The 20,522-nt window shown below is 34.0% G+C and overlaps 2 protein-coding genes and 1 pseudogene across 3 annotated transcripts in view; 1 reads left to right on the top strand and 2 right to left on the bottom strand.

Annotated features, from left to right (window-relative positions):
• Window positions 1-177, bottom strand: part of LOC116033143 (polygalacturonase-like) — a 23,662-nt gene extending 23,485 nt beyond the window's left edge. Inside the window, exon 1 of the mRNA XM_031275902.1 lies at window positions 46-177. Coding sequence (XP_031131762.1) covers window positions 46-156 — 111 coding nt within the window. The 5' untranslated portion in view covers window positions 157-177. The remainder of the gene's footprint in view (window positions 1-45) is intronic.
• Window positions 178-5,401: 5,224 nt separating this feature from the next.
• On the bottom strand, window positions 5,402-7,563 carry LOC116032343 (annotated as a pseudogene).
• A 4,507-nt stretch (window positions 7,564-12,070) lies between these two features.
• Window positions 12,071-19,106, top strand: LOC116033699. 2 transcript variants are annotated; one of them, XM_031276458.1, is made up of 10 exons: window positions 12,071-12,381; window positions 13,909-14,066; window positions 14,141-14,275; window positions 15,455-15,565; window positions 15,969-16,250; window positions 16,535-16,734; window positions 17,386-17,647; window positions 17,757-17,867; window positions 17,959-18,150; window positions 18,604-19,106. In XM_031276458.1, exons 1-10 carry the CDS (start codon window positions 12,174-12,176, stop codon window positions 18,943-18,945), a joined length of 2,001 nt encoding a protein of 666 aa, XP_031132318.1. In that variant the 5' UTR covers window positions 12,071-12,173; the 3' UTR covers window positions 18,946-19,106. The 2 variants fall into 2 exon arrangements, with proteins under 2 accessions (XP_031132318.1, XP_031132319.1); XM_031276459.1 differs by having other exon boundaries at window positions 12,072-12,381; window positions 13,909-14,048.
• Window positions 19,107-20,522: the final 1,416 nt, after the last annotated feature.

The following is a 20,522-nucleotide window of genomic DNA, read 5'->3' as shown; positions in this document are numbered from 1 at the left end:
AAAAAAAAAAAAAAAAAAAAAAAAAAAAAAAAAAAAAAACCTTACCGGACTAATATCTACACCGGCTTTTGCCGCAACTTTGATATCAGCACTCCCTCCAAGATGTGCTAGTAAGAATAATACAAATGTGAAGGCACAATAAATTATTGTATCCATTTTTTCTGTTTGTTGGATAGATTTTAGTATTAATTTTTTTCCTTCGGATGATTGAGGTAAAATCATAATGTTACGGTATTTATAGTGTTGCTCACTCAACTAATCCCCACAAAAGTAGTTAATAATGATAGCTTCTTACTTTTTCCTTAGCTATTATTGTGTGGTTAGTTGAAAATATGTGGGTAATATATTTTAGTTAATTTTTTAATGTTTATTTAATATAAGGGGCATTTACTCATTAATTGTTACGGAGTATTTTTTTATTATGCTATTTATAATTATATGGGTCACACTTGTGTGAGACCGTCTCACGGATCCTTATTCGTGAAACGGGTCGGGTCGGGTCAAAACACCATGCAAATGTCGTACTTATATGTGCAAATGTCATACTTATGTGCTCAAATATAACACTAATTAAGAATACAATTTTTGTTACTTATAAGAGAAAAAGTAATACATTTTTCATAATAAGTAATGTTGACAAATGCTCCTTACTTATAAGGGCAAATATAATACTTTTGAGGAAAAATATAATACTTTTAAATCGAAATGTAAAAGTATTGTATTTTCCTTTAAAAGTATTACATTTACCCTTATAAGTAACAAAAATTTTATTCATAATTAGTATTACATTTGAACATATAAGTATGACATTTGTTCATATAAGTGTTACACCTGCATCTTGACCGACCCGACCCGACCCGACCCGACCCGACCCGTCTCATGGTGAGACGGTCTCACACAAGTTTTTGCCTAATTATATACATTTTAATCACTACAATGCAATGTTTTTATCTACTTGCCATACCACTATTATTTATTATTTAATAATAATAATAGTTGTAGTATGTTTCACTGTTAATTGTTTAGCTAGATATCATTTTTGATTCACTCCGCCAAGGTAATTTATAGCAATGGTTGAAAAGAAAAGATGTGATCTACCATATTTTCTAATTATTCAAAATTCTTCAGAAATCAAACTTAGGCGCAAAAGTTTTATAAAATTTTTATATAATTGACTTTGTGAGCATATGAAAACAATATGTTGATTATCATTTTTATTTTACCAAAACAATAAGTTACTGAGCGATGATAGTTTAAAAATGAATATCTCAAACCAAGGTTGAAAAAATTGCTAGGCGCACGATTATTTATTTATTTTTATTTTTAAAAATATTTTTAAGAATATTTTAAGTGTTAATAATTGTAAAATATTTAATATTTTAAGTCTTTACGTTTTAATAGTTAAATAGTTAATACTTAATAAGTTAATAGTTATTACTTATTATGAAAAATTGAATTAAAAATAATTACAGTCAAACCTCGTTTACCGAATCAGACAAATAAAATGGTACGGAGGGAGTATTATTTATTATATTAGTGTATTACTTATTAGTTTAATTTAGTTATTAATTATTACTTATTATTTTATTAAGTTATTACTTATTAGACTATTAGAGTATCAGTTAATACATTATAATATTAATAGTTGAAATGTTTAAGATTTAAAATTACTAAAATATTTAATAAAAATTTTTTTTTAAAAAGAAACCCAGCCAGCTAGTCGCCCGGCCGCGGAGAACGCCGATTATGGCAAAAATCGCTGCGGGCGAGTGCCGCCTATCGCCTAGGCGCGATTTTTGCAATCTTGTCTCAAACACAACGAGAAGTAGATAGAGGACATGCACTATATTACTAGTAGCATCATTGAAATGGTACTAGTGACATAAATTTGAATTGAAAAAAATAATGTTGTTATTCTTTTAAAGAGTTAATACTCAATATAGTCCTCGACTTTGGTGGTTTTGCTCAATTTAGTCTTTAAGTGATTTTTTGTGCTTAATTAAGTCCTCGACTTTAATGGTTTTACTCAATTTAGTCCTAAATTAACAATTCAGTTAGTGCACTGTTAAAAGGAGGGTTAACATTATAATTTTTTGTCCTTTTAACAATGCACTAACTGAATTGTTAATTTAGGACTAAACTGAGTAAAACCATTAAAGTCGAGGACTATATTGGGTATTAACTCTTCTTTTAATTATAAAGAGAAAATTTCACTTTTGATCCTATGACTATTGGAGTATTATTAATCGCAGTTCACAAGTTTCAAAACTGACAGTTTAATATCATAATTATTCATCAATTTTTTTTCAATTTCAATCACTCTGATCAAATTGCCAGCTATAACTCATCGAAAAAATTTAATTGACCACATTATGTTTAATCACAAGAGCAATATATGTGTGTGTGTGTGTGTTTCACAACCTCAGTTTCTGAACCACCACATCTCACCATGGACCAAAACCCAGCTGTCATTCAAAAGTATTTTGTATATGTACAAGTTAAGAGCATATCTTTCATATTGGGATGCTCTAAGGGCCAACAAAACTTTCATAGTTCTCGAGGAGCAGGTGTTCAAGACTTGCTTGATCGTATCTTTCCATAGTCGTATCTTCCATAGTCGTATCTTTCATTTTGTATATGTACAAGTTAAGAGCATCCTCAATAGTCCAAGATTTTGCATAATTTTTTAGAATCCAAGTAGGAAAGAGGAAGGAAGAAAAAAAGCAGGAAAAAGAAAATAGAAAAAGCAATTAATGAGGGTGATCGCCAATTGGCGACCACCCTCAACGCGTCCAGTGGACACATGTAGCATACGTGCCCACTGTGCATTACTAATACGCTTAACACGCACCCGCTGCAAAATTTTTTATTTTTTGTTTCTATTTTTGGGGCTCACTTCAGGGGACAAAAAATCAGCACTCCTGCAACAACTAACTGAAATCTTCTCTCTCCAACACATTCTCTCTTCCACCTTGGATCATACCTCCTCAAAAACTGATTTAAAATCCCTATTGGGATGCTCTAAGGGCCAACAAAACTTTCATAGTTCTCGAGGAGCAGGTGTTCAAGACTTGCTTGGTCGTATCTTTCATATTGGGATGCTCTAAGGGCCAACAAAACTTTCATAGTTCTCGAGGAGCAAGTGTTCAAGACTTGCTTGGTCGTATCTTTCCATAGTAGAACTGAAAGCTGCTAGAGTTTTGAACTTTTCAGATGGCGCAATCTAGAATTCTCTTCGTTCTTCTCTTTCTTCTTCATACGCTGCTTTTCTTATTAGGGCTCAGACAAATTAGAATAGGTTAAAATCGACTTTACCCTTTTCGCATAAACATGAAAAGACGAAATTGTCCTTGTGATTAAATATGATATGGTCAATTAAAACTTTTCATGAGTTTTAGCTGACAATTTAACTCGAGTAACTGAAAATATGAAATTAAGAAAATCTGAATACTTATAATATTAAATTGACAATTTTAAAACTCGTGGATTGCAATTAACAAGACCTTAATAATTATAAAACCAAGACACCAGTTTTTACAACAAAACCACCGTCGTAACTTAATTTTTTTTTAATATAACAATCAAATATTTGATAATAGAACACGTTTTTTACACAAAAAAAAAAAAAAACATGGTATATTCTTAAAATGAAAAAATAATTATAAAATGTTATGCTCCCAATTTTTTTAAAAAACCAACGTTGTATCTCTAGATTTAAAAATAATTAAAATATATATAAAGCTACAACATTGATTTTGGAAACCACCAACATTGCATCTTTTGAATATAAAATATAAAATATATTTAGTAATACATCGTTTGTTTTTTACAACCGACACTTATCTATACATTTAAAAAAAAACATTACAATTATATATAACAATACAATATAATGTATGTCAGGTTGTCACAAATAAATAACACAGTGACTATAATATTATATCAATAAATTAACAAACTATTACAACATCATTTGTCAAAGTAATCAACAATATTTTTAGTCAACATGCATACATTATAAAGAATAAATAAAATTATAGTGTGGCTAATGTTGTCACAATAAAATGAAGTATTGTTTTGAGTATTTTTCTCAGTAATTAACACTTTTTGAGCTAAATTTTTTTTAATAAATTACAAAGAAAATTATTGTGTGTCACACTAAAGTGTTTTGTTCTTATGACTTAACATAACTAACTAATATATATGCTGAGTAAAAAAAAATGTTTTCACAAGTGTGTAAATATGTTGTGATATATGTTATTGTCACTTTTTATATAATTAAAAGAATAAAATAAAAAAATTATTTGTTGAAAATTATCAATATACAAAATATTCAACAAAAATGGATATTCTTGAAAACATAAATAATTATAATACATAAAAAAAATAGATAAATGCTATATACTTGGTTGACAATCCAACATTATATATACTTCGTATGTTAAAAAATTATTTAAAAGAATTTAGGTAACTTTAAATCAATTCATTATTCATATATCAATAATGGATTACATAACTACAGTATTTTTTTAAAAATAATTAAAGTCTTGCATATGAAAAAAAAAATATGTTGAATAGATACTACATTGTAATAGAGGTTGAAATACCAAAAAGAAAAGAAAAGAAAAGAAAAAAACTAACCTTAGTACAACATGTCAACAACTAAAAATAGAAAGAAAACAAGAAAACATAATTTGATTTAATTGGGTAGTCGGATAAGGAAATTATACTTGAATATTAATTATTTAGAGTTTAATGTTGTCACACTCGGTTTGAATACTAGTGACTAAGGTACTTGCGACAACTCACAAATAATATTAGTAAAAACAAAAGCAATATAATGCTTTTAGTGGCAATTTTTATTTTAACTACAAAAGTTTTTTTTAAGAGTAATTTATGAATAGATATTTCAAAATTGACTAAATAATACTTATCGGCAAAAAAATTCTATCAAAATTATTGAAGTTAAAGTTAATTTGAACAATATTATTTTCATTTTCAGTTATACTATTTTCACCTCGTTGTCTTATTTACCTATTTCTACAAGTGTATTATTCCACTCACTCTATTGACCTTTCTCATATGCCGGAAAACTGAGGTTTATCATTTTCAAGTTTTAAAAAATGAATTAATTAAGAGTTTTGACATCTAATGATAGGATTATAATATGGTTGCAGCTGATTTGCAAGGGTAGTATTTTTCATAAATATATTGCAAGGGAAGTAAAAATAAAATGTCAGCATCCTAGCTCAAAGCCAAGCATGGGCAGCATATTGGATGGCATTTGCCACAAGCTACACATACTTGTTTATTTTTGTCAAACTATCTGCGATTACACTTTCATGAAAAAAAGGGTAAGAAACTCGCAAAATATTTCTCATTTGCAAGTCACTGCGGGAACCTACTTTTCGGTTAACGTAGGTTTCACATTTGAACAAATAGACTTTGCAGCTCCTCCTTTGAAGGTCAAATTAATATCACCAATTTCAACTCCTTCACATGGCACCCCACTACTGCATGCAAGGATCACTGCTTCCTCGGTTGCAGAAGTTCCCTTTGTGTTCTTATAGCTTACTTTGCTGATCTTTACTAGTGATATGATGGTTTCTACAAATAAAAATAAAACAAGCTAAGTTTAAATAAAATCATCCATCATGAAGGAAGTCATAGCAAAATATGTGTTGCGTACCTGTTTTGAGCATTCATTATTCGGGAAGTATTCTTGATCAATCACAATTGAATTTTTGGCGTCTTTCATATCTATATTCTCATAATGTATATCAGTTACGACTCCAGGATGAGAATTAGGCCATGTTTTAATTCTAACACCGTTATCTGTACAAATAAATTTGGGAGTCTTTTACAAACATACACCTTTCACGGGCTCTTCACCTGGGGTCTTGCCAAGGCTTCCCAAACTGATGTCATGTCTTGGCCCACATGTAACACCAGTGATGTGAAGGTTTTCTAGCCCATCACCAATGGATATGCAATCGTCTCCAGTTCCTATAACAGAATCTGTAACCGTAACATCAACTATTTTTGCAATATGAAGTCCATCTGTATTGGGACTATCCGCTGGCGCTTTAATAGTGAACTTATCAAGCAATCGTTAAGTTATTGCCACCAAAAACATTGACGTGGAATAATTTACTATATGTTTAGAGTAGTTATGTCTCAGATGACCGTATTTTTTAAGAAATTTAAGCTCAAATTCTGTAAAGATAAAAAAAAAAAAGTTATTAGTTAATAGATCCGCTGTTTTATATAAAATAGTTAATAGATCTGCTGTTTTATATAAAATAACAGTGAGTCAGTGACTAAGGTTATAATTTAAATTTAGGAGTTTAGGGGTTTAATTAGATTTAGAAGTTTAGATAAATAGAGGAAATTAGATGGTTTTTGTTAATTAAAATTAAATAATTCTTAATTATAAATATACGGAGTAATAATTTAGAATTGAATTCAATTCTTAATTATACTAATTTAATGTTAATTAAGAGATCTAATTATACTATTTTAACGAAATACATTGTCGGCAGTGCATATTGTTAATCGCTAATAATGTATCTAATAATTAAAACTGTGTACAAAATTAGATATATAATAATTACAGAGGCAGTAATAAATGTGTTTATGAAAGTAGATATATTTTGTTAATTAGAAATAAAAGAGTTTCCTAATAAAATATAAGTCTTATATATTTTGCAAAAAAGGACCCGGTTAATAATGATTTTATTTTTTTTATTAATGTGGCATCTTCTCCTTCACTGCCGATGTATAGCATCTATATATCGACTGTGCATCAAATATTAATCCATCCAATATTAATGCACCGTCGATGTATAGATGATATACACCGACGGTGAAGGAGAAGATGTCATATCATTAAAAAAAATCAATATTAACCGTGTCCTTTTTTACAAAATATATAAAATGTGTTCAATTGTATTTTTTTTTAATTTAAAAACAATATGATGGAAAATGGAAAACATCAAAATTAGAGTAAATGTAATTAATACGAAGAAAACATAAACTTTTTGTGTATAATTCTTTGTAATATCGTAACGATATTTCAACCAAAGAGTCAACTACTATATTTTGTTCTTAGTTCTACATCATCTCTCTACACATCTCCAAGCTTAAGGTCCTTCCCACTAAAATCAACAATATGCTCTTAACAATCATGCGGCTGCGAAATTAGTCTGGTTATGGTCAGGGGCGGAGCCAGGATTTGTTGGTGCGGGGGGCCAACCACCATTCGAGCGAATAATAAAATACATTAATATTCATTATTTAACGTAACATATCTTGCGTGTCACAAAAAATATCTATACTAAAAATTATCTATACTAAATTGTTTTTCAATGTATACTAACAAACAATCATTAAGAAATACGCAATAACCTGAATGCGGGAGCATAATTAACATTTGATCGCATGTAAATCAAATTAATCAACTAAAGAATATTCATGATCATGAATTTTATTAAAGATGTATTCTCAGATTCGAATGACCAATAAAATGCTTCACTTCTTTGACCTATATACCTTAATCGTCATCTTAAATTCAAGAGTTTATAAGGAAGCATGCAAGTCAAAGAAGAAGAGTGGATGAAAAACTAAAGGAAATAGTCTCTCCTTCCTTCTTGCCGAACTAAAATGAAGGAAAGCAAAATTTGTTTCCTTATTTTCTCTTTGACTCTCAGTCTCTCACACTGCAACAAATGAAGGAAAAACCAAGGCTATGAAATGGGTTTCTATGGTTGCTTTTTTATTCTGCGAAAACCAAAAGCAATGGCAAAGGAAACTAGGGAAACTAAGGAATGAATCAATAAAGAAAAAACAGTTTCCTTTTATTTTTTCTCTCAGCTGAAAAAAAAAAGGGATAAAAAGTCATGAAAAATGGTTTCCTTGTCTTCCTTTTCTGTCGAAAACAAAATGTATTAAAAGCCAAAAATTAAACTAATTATTGCTTTTGCTTCTCAGACCTCTTGAACTGTGGTGTGCAGCTATCTGATTTTGACGAGGGGGCCACAAAAAAATTATATTACAATTTACAATACTAATAAAAGAAATTTTTTTGGAGGGGGGGGGGGGGGCCAAGGCCCCCTGCAACTCTCACTTGGCTCCGCCCCTGGTTATGGTCCATTATTTCCGTGAGTTATTCACGTCTAGTGAAGGTGACGCGAAACCTGTCTTGGACTACATTGACCGGCGAGTCATGGAGGCCCAGAATGAAGGAACTTTTAAAATCAGTCTCCGCAGAGGAAGTCAAGCAGCGATGTTTGCCATGCACCCGGATAATTCTCGGGACTTGATGGTTTATCCCCGGCATTCTATCAGATGTATTAGGATGTCTTGGGCGATGAGATAGTTTCTTATTCTAAAAGTTAAGTCCCAAGAGTCGATGTCTGAGTTCTGTCCTATTTCTCCGTCCTATTTCCCTTTGTAATGTTATCTATAGAGTGTTAGCTAAAGTGCTTGCAAATAGGTTGAGGGGTTTATTTAACTCTGTTATTTCTTGTATGCACAAAGTGCGTTTATTCTGGGTTGTTGAATTATTGATAATATAATGTTATGATTGCCTTTGAGTCGGCCCATCCATTCTTCGAACAGACAAAGGGGGTGCTGGGGAGGACAGGGTGCTTTAAAAGTTGATATGAGTAAGGCATATAATTGGGTGGAGTGGGGTTTTTTGGAGAAAGTTTTGTTGGGGATGGGTTTTAGTGATCGGTGGGTTCAGTTGATAAAGGAGTGTGTGTCTACTGTTCAATACAAAATTTTAGTGGAATGTAAGGAGTGAGACCTATTGTGCCAAGTAGGGGTTGGAGACAAGGGGATCCTATTTCGCCGTGTCCGTTTATTATTATTGCTGAAAGCTTGAGTGTCATGTTCCGGGTGCAGGAGAGGGAGGGAGCTTTACATGGGGTGAGGGTTGCGAGGAGTGCACCGACTATTTCCTATTTATTCTTTGCGGATGACTGTCCTTTTTTTTCGGGCTAATAGTCTTGAGGCGGGGTGATTAGGGATGTTTTGTTTAAATATGGGAGGGTGAACTGACAAAATGTAAATATTGACAAGACAACCATCGTGTTTGGTAGGAATGTCCATCAGGAGGATAAGGAGGCTATGTGTGAAATACTCGGGGTTCAAGAACAGCTGGGGAGAGGAAAGTATTTGGGGTTGTCGGGTTATGTGGGACGTAGGAAACAGGAAATATTGGGATAGGTTGAGAGATAGAATTTTGAATTAGGGGAACCGCTTCTTGTCTAGAGTGGGTCGTGAAGTGTTGTTAAAGACTATGCTGCAAAGCATTCCTAATTATGCGATGAATGTGTTCTTGTTACCTAGAGGTTTGTGTGATGATATTGAGAGGCTAATAAACTCTTTTTGGTGGGGTTGTGAGGGGCGGGAAAGGTATTAGATGGAGTACTTGACTGATTTGTGCAAACCTAAAATACATTGTGGGATGGGCTTATAGGTTTGTTACGGAGGGGAGGAGGGGGAATGAGGTGTATACTATTAGAAGTGCTTATAGGTTTGTTATGGAGGGGAGGAGGGAGTGTGAGTGGTTGTGATTGGACGGGGGGTGGAGGATGCATATCCCGTCTAAGGGTAAGTGTTTTTTTTTTTTTTCTGTCCTTATGCTTAATGAGACTCCCAACTAATTAAGGATGCACTCAGTGGCGGAGCCACAATGGGCACTCCCCCACCACATGTAATGTATATATATTAAGTATACTAACATTTAAGCAAAACCTAAGTTGGCTTAAATGGTAAGTTTTTAATAGTGAATGAAATGGGCAATAGTTTGAACCCTAACAGTAGCTTCTAGTTTGTGTGAACTCTAATTGGATTTTTTTTGGTCACATTGTGACTTCTTCTCTTTTTGTTTTTTTTTTTCTTTTTTAATATTAATAGTGAGGTGAAATTTTGTTTTTGACATTTTTTAATATTAATAGTGTGAATTCTAATTTGATTTTTTTTGTCACATGACTTCTTCTCTTTTTTTTTTTTTCTTTTTCTTTTTTAATATTAATAGTGAGGTGAATGATTTATAATGTGTTTTAATTCAAACTATTTTATCAAATTAATTATGTTTTATATTTTATTTTAAATATTTTTTATCTTGATGTATTCTGATTTTTTATCACTAGTCAACAATATTTATGACTACTAGGTATCTAAGTTTTTCACTTTTTTTTCAAAATATCTCGTTAACTTTGATCTTTTGCCTCCACTGGAGAAAATTTCTGGCTCCGCCACTGGATGCACTAAATGTAAAACATGTTCGTTGTGATCCGTTGTGCTCTTTGTGTGGGGTGGATAATGAAAATGTTGTTCACTTGTTTGCAAACTACCCTTTTGCGCGTGCATGCTAGCAGGTGCTTAATGATCAATGGCCGCTTGGATCAATTAACTCCATTCAGGTGTGGATTGAGGAGGTGTGGGGGGTTTTGCCTAATGCAATGCTGGAGAAAGTGGTTATGGTTTGTTGGGCCCTTTTGGGATAACAGAAATTTCATGATGTGGAACAATCAATGCAAGGATCTAGCTACTATAGTGCGGCATGCTTTATTTTTTGCCCAGAATTGGAAAGTAGTGCATACTCGTGGGAGGCAGATTGGTTCTGGTTTTGGCAGCCTGCTGTGTCACCGGACGAACTGGCAGCCTCCACCGGTGGATTATATCAAGTTGAATATTGATGTTGCGATGGATGGTGACGCTCACTGAATGGGGTTTGGGTGGTCAATGCGAGATGTTGATGGTGTGGTGTTGGGCGTCGTTATGTTCACAATCAAAGGCCTCTGTTCGGTGCGTGAAGCGAAAGCTATGAAAGCTAGGGAAGCCTTGGACTGGATTAAGCAATCGGGATGGCAACGGGTGATCCTTGAATCTGATGCACATTTTAATTTGTTACTCGTGCTGTTCATGAAGGCATTAACATTACTCCTTTTGGGGCTATTGTTCATGAGATTCGGGGCCTTCTGAAGCAATTACATCGGGTTCAATTTCAATTTGTTAAGCGGGAGGAGGGTAATATGCTTGCCCATACTTTAGCAAAGATTGCTTTTTGTAATGACAGTGAGGAGAGACGTGAGTATTTCGATTATGTTCCTCGTTTTCTTTCAGGTGTTATCTATAAAGACATTATGCTTGAGTAATCTATGAATTGTTTTGTTTTTCAAACAAAAAAAAAAAAAAAAACTATTTTAACCAATTTACTACATCAAATCAGTCTCAACTTCAACTCATTGGAAGCTACCTTCCCAAGCAAATTGTAATCCTTTCAAGATAGTCATGCCTTTGGAAGAATTTGAAGTGTTTTATTCTAAAGCTATCTTTATTATTGTAATCCTCTCTCGTTTTCAAAAAGAAAAACCAGAGTCTACCGTCATATCAACATATTTGCAATACTCTATTATTTTATCATCTCTTTTTTTTCTTTGCAAAAACCAATAAAAAAACCATAAATGTGATTACTCTTAGAGCATCCCTAATAGGAGATTTTGGCTGGGTTTTGCATATTCTAATGCTTATATGGAGGAGAGAGGGAGATGAGAGAAGAAAATAGAAATAGGATGTTGCAATAAAATCTGATTTTTTTCTCTAAAAGTGGGTCCCACCAAAACAAACAAAAGGAGTTGCTCATTCGCGTGAGCAATAGTAAGGCGCCCAGTTGGGCACGTCTACCACACGCACTTGCTAGGCGCGTTAAACTGATTTTTTTTCTTTGCTTTTCAAATTTTGTTTGTTTTTTTTTTTCCTTCTCTTGCATCTTCTCTTTCATAATCATACCTGCAAAAATTTCTCAAAAATTACAACTATTGGAGATGTTGTTAGGAGATAAAAAATAATCAAGGTCAATATTTACAGCTTAAAATCAACAGGAGACAAGCAAACTTGAGCATTGATCATAACATCTAGGGGTGAGCAAAATATAAGTTAATTGCTGATAAGTGATAACATCACGATTCCAACGAAAATATGAAATAAATTCATATATTAGTATTTTTTTTTTTGAACCACAAATTTCAGTTTAGTTCCTCAATTAGGCCGGAAAAGATATGTGAATTGGCTCAAGAACTGTGATTTTAGACCCAAAATATCTCTCTCACTTTCTCAACGTCTCTCTTGCTCTATCGTATCTCCAGTAAACAGCAAGAATAATGCAGAGCCCTTCTTCTTCTTCTCCATCTCTGCTCTTTTCCCCCAATTCTCTCACTGTCTCACCGTCTCTCTACACCTCTCTGCGCTTCGCAATACCCTTCAAAAATCGAAGCCCTGCTTCTATTCACACCTCTTCATTCCCAGCTCGATTATCTCTCACTTTTTCCCGCGTTCACCACCGCTCTATTCCTTCACTACACTGCAATGGTAATTTCTTCTCTTTTCCTTTAAACTTGTAATCTTTTCATTTATTTTTTAAAATTTTATTTTCTTTGTTAGTTTCATTTCTTCAGTCTGTGTTCTTTTGGGTAACTCTTTTCATCCTTTTTTTTTTCCTATGAAATTCATGAGGCAACGTGAATCTTGTGGAAATTGAAAATATTAATGTGAAATTATGCTCTCTTTTTTATTTTTCGTTCTTATAGAAGTCTCATTTATTTATCTAGAGTTCAGTCAGCTCCTTCCATGCTTCATTTTAGAACGGAGTTGTCTGAGTTATGTATACTTATACATCCTATTACTTGTAGAAACGTGTTTTGTGCAGATAAAATCTGTATATGCATGTATTTTTTGTGGCTTGGTGATTTAGCACCACTAATTTTATTAATACTGGAATTTAATGGTATAATAGTGGGAGTTTCTATCCTTTTTAATTGTTTGAAGGTTTTTTTTTTTTTTTGAATTAGGTCCTTTTTGGGTATATATTACCGTAAGAAGTAAGCAAATGCGATGTATTGTTCATTTAGTTAAACTTATGAAAATATTGAAACCTGTTGAGTCCATACTGTTCGACTATCCAATTTGGGTGTGGTTTATGAGCCTATTAAGGTCCACCACCTTATGAGCTAGCTTTTGAGATTGAAAATGGATTTCTAACATGGTTTCAGAACAAATCCCAGCCAAGTTTATTAAAACTTGACTCTACTTTTTGTATGTTGAGATCATTTTGTTTCTGTTGAGCTTGGGGGGTGTGTATTGACTATTGAGTCCCGCGTAGCCAAACTACCCAATTCAGGTGCGGTTTATGAGTCTGTTGAGTACTACCTCTATACAAGCTAGCTTTTGAAATTGAAAATGGGTTTCTAACCAATCCTATAATAAAAATATTCATTCTTGTGTGATAATTATTTGCACTATTTTAAAAAAAATTATTATATTATATTATATTTTTATATTTATCTAATTAGTATCACTACTTGAATGAGATTGAAATTTAACTTACTGTTTGGTTTTCTTATTGACTAATTTCCTAAATGATTCATGTGCAAATGATTGTTGATTTTTGCAATTGATACTGTCGGAGTAAAGAGCAGATAAGGAAGAAGCAATGCAGAATAAGGATACTGTAAAGTATCCTCCAGCAAGAATGGATTCTGCCCTGCTACAATAGTTATTATTTTCTAATCAATAATCGATGCCTTCAACACTAGGGGAGGCTCCATATTTATAATCCAATACAATGAAGAGATTAAGTAAATAGCATAAATTGTGTAATTTTTCTTCCCCTGATTGTCTGCTCCAATCCCATGAGTCATGCTCCATTAGTGACCTGCAAAGTTGATGCTTCATTGATTGGTTACTTTCCATTTTCATTTGTGTCTTGATTTAGTACCTTATCAGATCCATGTTACAGTTCATGTACTGAAACTTTTGTAAGTTATATATATTCACTTACAGTTGTCTAAGTGCTTGAACTAACAGAGTTTTTCTGTTGTTTATTTTTGTAATTTTTAGCTGTACAAGAGATTGTGGAAACCAGTGTTGTGCCTGAGCCGGGATTTGTAGAGACTGGATATATATGCAGTGTTCATGGGCTTCAAGGTGAGGTTAGGGTAAAGACTGCCACGGATTTTCCTGAACTGCGATTTTGTAAGGTAGACAGAATTAAACAGGTGAATAACAATGCTTATACTATCATATTCTATCTGAACCTTTTCTTAATCTAGATTTGTACAATCTTTTTCAGCCAGGAAGACGGTGGCTGAGGCAACAAATTTTAGGGAGGCAGATGATTCAAGAAATTGAACTGGTTGAGGGTAGGGGGCATCCTGGGCAGAAGAGTTGGATAGTTAAATTTAATGAAATCAACACAGTAGAACAGGTTCTCTTAAACTTGCTATCTACTATCTAGTGCTTAATTGGATATGCCTTAGCACCTTTTCTTTTACTGGATGTGCTGTGGAGTGTGGACTGCTTCTATTCTGTCCCATTCCTTGAGCTTGATCTGCCCTTTTGTTGAACAGTTGAACTAGTAATGATTGATTGTTGATACATTTAAAAAATTAGAAAATTGAGACCTTGTCATGCTAGTAGAAGGTAAGAAGGGTGTGGTTTAATTTATAATTGAAATAAACCCCATACTTTGTTCAGCCCGTAATAATTCTTTATTCTAAAATTTAGTTGCATTTTTATGAAGATGTATCCTAGTCACGAGTTTTTTTTTTTTTTTTATAAATATATTTTTTATTATTATTATTATTATTATTATTATTATTATTATTTTTGGGATAAATTTGGACACAGGTAGACATTTTCTATCATTTTATAAGTCCTTGATGATCTATGGCTGCTAATCCTGCTGCTATGGACCATTTTGATTTCATATACTTGCTGAACTCTCCATCTTTGAATACCTATTTATATTTAAGAGCAAATATCATTTTTAGTCCCTCAACTATAATATATGTATCAATTTTGGTCCTTGACTATTAAAAATTTCAAATTAGGTGCATGACTATTCATTTTGGTCATTTGCACCTAATTTGAAAATGTTAATAGTCAAGGACCAAATGTGATACAAATTGAATAGTCATGCACCTAATTTGAAATTTTTAATAGTCAAGGGCCAAAATTGATACATGTATTATAGTTGAGGGACTAAAAATGATATTTTCTCTATATTTAAATACACCTAATGAACTGAACATATCCTGAATGGTCTATTTCTTATAAATTTGATTTTTTGTATGGACCATATATATATATATATATATATACACACAAACACACACACACACTTTTTTTTTCTTTTCTGAAAAGCCAGCACCTATTTACGTCTTTCACCACGGGAATATTGTTATTTGTGCATTCAACTTGATGTTTGCTACAATCCCTGCCACCATGGGGGTAAGAGTAGTTATTTAATTGTTTCTGTACATGAAGCTAGCCAAGAATTATTCTTGGTGTTGGTAAAAGTGTGATTGGAGGAATAAAATATATTCTGCTAACTTCTCCCTGGTAAAAATGGGAAAATAAATGATGATTTCCTTTCCTCTCTCAGGCACAAAAACTGGTTGGATCAACCATCCTTGTAGCTGAAGATGATAGACCAATTTTGCATGAAGGTGAATTTTATACCCGTGATCTTGTTGGTATGAGAGTTATTCTTAAGGTTTGTGTTTCTGGCATACATAACTAGTATCTTGTTTTCTTCTTTGTTTTTAGTTTCTTCAATTAAAAGTATGATATGATCTTTCATTTGATTCTTCTTTTCACTACCTTGCACTTTTTGAAATCAAGTGATTTAGACACCAGATTATTCACTTGGACATTGTAATGATTCTGGACATTGTTTTCTTCTTGAAATGATGTGTAAAGAGTGAGCAATAAAACTAGATAAATGATCATATAAATTGATGAGGTTATACTTTTTCCTTAGTTCTTGAAGAGTTGAAGTTCTCTAACCAAATATTTGCCAACTTACTGTTGTTTTCATCTTTTTTGAATATTTCTGTTGGGTTATGACTGGAAACTTGCTCATTTGTTTCCCTCATTTTATTGATCATCTCTTTCAGGAAACTGGAGAGCCAGTGGGAACTGTTATTAATGTTTTCAATACTGGAGCAAGTGATCTTCTTCATGTCGAACTTGATTCATCTTTTCATCCACCTGGTCAACCTGGAAAGCCAAAGAGGGAAGCAGGTGCTTCTGGTCCCCTTGTTTGGGTTCCATTTGTTGAAGAAATTGTTCCGAATGTTGACTTAAGTAGAAAGGAAATGTTGATCACGCCTCCAAAGGGACTCCTAGAGTTAAATATCCGCACTGATGAAAGATCTAAGAAAGAAAGGCGCCAGCTTGTGAGGCATACTTTCATTCATTTTTCTTCTAGTTTGCTTATTTGAAACTATTGTTGCGTATCCTGATAACATTATGAAAATAATTTTCTAAAGTAATTGGCTTTGCATAAGGGCGGAAAACCCTTGGCCTTCCTGCTAATCGAAGCTTGAAGCAGCCTTTATCATCTTCTATTTGTTATCTGTTCCAAATATCTGAATTCAATACGCAGAAAAGTGGTTCTGAATGAATTTGCTTATTGATAATTTTGCTGACTTTACTACTCATGTTTCACCTGTCATTTCAGGAATGGAAAGAAAGAAAAAAGTTTCAAAGATGCCTTATACAAGCCAAGAAGAAACTGCATGAAATGGAGCAGCATCATGTGTTTCATGGGTTCAGATATGGAGAAAAAAGCCAAACAAGTATACTTGCAAATGAGATAGTCACTGTAAATTCTAAATTGCTTGATCGTGTATTGAAGAATATGGAGATTCCATCAAGGAGGTGAAGTTTTTCTTCCATGCACAATTTGCCCAATTTTGTTCTTTTCTTATTTTTCTGTTGCTTCTGGGTGTCATGATAGCTTGTTGATCGATAAAATTAAAGTTTCTCAGTTTTGAATCTGTAAAATTATGCAGGTGGTGGGGTTCACACACACTTTGTATAGACTGCACAGTCTGACTTTAGTATGTTAGAGGTGCAAACAATTACCATAGTGGGCCGGCCAAATGCATTGAAGAACATAACTATAATTTTCATAACCTAAGTTTAGTGAGTAATTTTTTTGGTTAGACCACGAGATATCCTGAGTATGCCCTAACTATTTTGTGGCACCTTTAAGCCCGTACCATACTCTGGCTAATCCGCGTTCGCATCGGGCCGGCCCAATTAAGGGGCAAAGTGTTTTCACTTTTCATATTGGTTTTTTCATACGAGAGGAGTTTTGAACTCCCGAACTCTCTTAAGGGATGAGAGTGCACCGCCACTCATGCCAACCAAGCTGGTTAAGTTTAGTGAGTAATTGTGATCATCTGCTAGTGGTAATGATTATGGGTCTTGAGTAGATCAGTTTCTAAATAGCTATTAGTAGATCGGTTTCTTTAAAAGAAAAATAATTTGGTGCTAAATATATTGACATAAACGTTTTGGTACCAGGTGGAGCTTTCCAGACTTCATAAGAACTACTAAAGTAAAACATACTCTAAAAGTGTCGGAAGAATTCTATCGTAATGGAAAAGGGGAGCATTCTGAGAGAGGTCAGCATCTCGTGTCATGTGGGAAGGTTGCTGTTGTTTTGTCTTGGGAAGGAAAGCGGGAGCTGGAGATGTCTACGCCTCAAATCAACTTGAACAATGATATGGAAGAAACATATCAACTTCTAAAAGCATTGCTAGATGATGACAATAGATTGCTCAAGGTTGTCTCAAAAATCATCTTTATTCTATACTTGCAAAAGAAACTCAATTTCCTTGCCACAGGCAGATTTCTTTGCATCTCTATCTGATTAGTTTAATGTTAAATTGTAGGCAGAAGATCGGTCATCTGTACCTTTGGTATTGATCTGCCCCGCTCATTCTGTTGATTCTCTAAAAGAGCTGTTTATGAATCATGACTTCTTCTCTTTCGACTCGGAGAAGGTAAGATGTGTGTATTATTCAAATCATAATCTGCTTCAATGCTGTTTATGAATCCATCTTTAAGTCTTTTCACTCATTCAAACTATTATAGGTCTGGTTCTTGGAAGAAGATATGCTTCCGGTTGTTAGTAGTTCACAGGAAGAAGAAAACAAACACAAGATCTTGATGAAATCGCCGTGGGAGATTCTCCAAAGACCAGTTGGATCTGGAGGCATTGTTGGCATACTTTCATCCCACAACCTATTAGAAAATCTACACGAGATGAATGTGGAGTACATTCAGGTGAGAATATACTAAAATGTGAATTCCCGCGAGCCATTTTATTTGACAGCTTCTTATGTGCATCAAACATAATTCAGAAACTGCCCGTGACAAGGGAAACCCGCAACCACTACCCGAAAGTGTGCACTGGGTAAAACCCTGCCTTGTGACCCTAGTCGACAAAGGATCACAAGGAGGTAAACTTAGGACCCTAGTCGGCAAAGGACCACAAGGAGGTAAACCAACTTAGGTTGTCCATAGCTGACTGGTTCAAACTAAGAAGGCCAATAGGTCGCTTCCATTGGGAGTCGAGCTCGTGGCCTTGTGGTTATAAGTCAACAACCTAACCGATTTTGCTGGGTTTGCCCCCAAACTGCTGTTACTTTCATCTTCTTAATGCTTGCAAAGGAAAGCAGTCGAACCTTGAACGAATAACAATTTGGACCCGTGTTTGTTTTGCTGCCCGCATTTCAGATTTGTTCTGTTAATCAAGGATACACAAACCAGCAAATGCTGCTTGGTTTCACTGATTCATGCGAAGCAAACGTTGGGATACAATTCAAGGACGTGAACAACGTCGAGGATGATTTGAACATGGTGTTTTCCATCAACTTCATGAAGAAGTTGGCGAATCAGACAGACAAACTTCATTTTCATGCCATCGTGAAGCCAAATCAACATTCCGAGTTGGTGAACAAAGAGTGGGTTGACGTTATCCCCTCGTCGCCTAACTCGTATGAGGTTCATTGTTCACTTGACAGTTGCTTGAATGCTTGTAGTCCTGGTAAGGTTTGTCTGTTAGAGGTTGCAGAGTAGTATATATGATGTAAGTGCATGACTTGGTCTTCTTGTAATACTAGTTTCTATACGCATTACGTGTGTAGAATAGTGCCCAACGTTATGTAATGAAAAACGTATAAAGAAAATGTTTGCTGTGTAATTTATTATGGTATTTAATTTATACAACTTAACAAACATTACGCAGTTAGTTTTTAATAATAGTGCTTTTGAGCAGTGTTGTAAAAATCCTGCCTAGGCGCCGATTAATTCCCGCCTAGACGCTAGGCGCTGGTTGACCGCCTAGCGTATCACATAAAATGGTGGTCTAGGCGACTGGCCGGCTAGGCGACCGCCTAGGCCGCCTAAGCTCCGCCTAGACCGCCAAAGCACCGCCTAGGCCGCTTAGGCGCTGACCGCCTAGGCGTCGACTAGACCGACTAGGCACCGACTAGGCCTTCTAGTCGGTCGATTAACTATTGTTCTTTTTTTTTTAATGGGTTATTTCACTCAAAACAATATCGTTTTGAGCGAAATAATCTTAAATTGTACAAACTCTAGATATTTTTTAAGTTAATATTTAATATTTTAGTATTAACTATTAAAGTATTATATAATTTATTTATAATTATTAGTATTTAAAAAATTAAAAATAAAATAAAAAAAATACACGGGCGCCTAGGCGTCGATTAATCCCCGGCTAGGCGTTCTAGGCGTTAGGCGCTCCTTGAGCGCCTAGCGATTTTTTCAACCATGCTTTTGAGCATAAGCTGAGAAAATGATAAACCAAATTTGATTTTTTTTTTTGAGTTAATTCCAGTCCTAAATTTATAATTTATATGTGTCAGTCCTTTTTAGTCTTTTTTTCAAAACATTCCCTTTCGTCAAAATATTATTGTACAAAGGAATAAGGGTCAAATAGGTCACTGAATTACACACCAAAATGCAATTAGGTCATCGAACTCAAAAACAATACAATTGGGTCCCTGAACTACACAAATTCATGCAATTCCATCTAAAATGACCTGTTTTACCTGATGTACCGATTACTAATTTTAAAAATAATATTTTAAACTAATTTAAATAAAATAATTAATTAAAATTAAAATTAAAAATTAAAAAAAAAAAAATTTCCGGCCGGAGACGAGGCGAGGACCTTCGTCTCCATAGCCAGGAGACGAAGGTTCCTTCGTCTCCGGGCCATGGAGACGAAGGTCCGCTTCGTCTCCGGCCAAGGAGACGAAGAGACGATTTGTCTCCATGGCCGGAGACGAAGTTCCTCGTCTCCTGGCTATGGAGACGAAGGTCCTCGTCTCCTGGCTATGGAGACGAAGCCGGCCGGAGACGATTCGTCTCCGGCCAGAAGTTAGTTTTTTTTTTTTTTTTTTTAAATTTTAAATTTTAATTAATTATTTTATTTAAAATTATTTTAAAATATATTTTTAAAATTAGTAACCGGTACATAAGGTAAAACATGTCATTTTGGATAGAATTGCATGAATTTGTGTAGTCCAGGGACCCAATTGCATTGTTTTTTACTTCGATAGCCTAATTGCATTTTGGTGTGTAGTTCAGTGGCCTATTTGACCCTTGAGTTAACCAACATGATTGCCGTG

The sequence above is a fragment of the Ipomoea triloba genome, chromosome 10 (assembly GCF_003576645.1).
Source record: "Ipomoea triloba cultivar NCNSP0323 chromosome 10, ASM357664v1".
NCBI classification, from domain to species: domain Eukaryota; kingdom Viridiplantae; phylum Streptophyta; class Magnoliopsida; order Solanales; family Convolvulaceae; genus Ipomoea; species Ipomoea triloba.
This window is presented reverse-complemented; position numbering and strand designations above follow the sequence as displayed.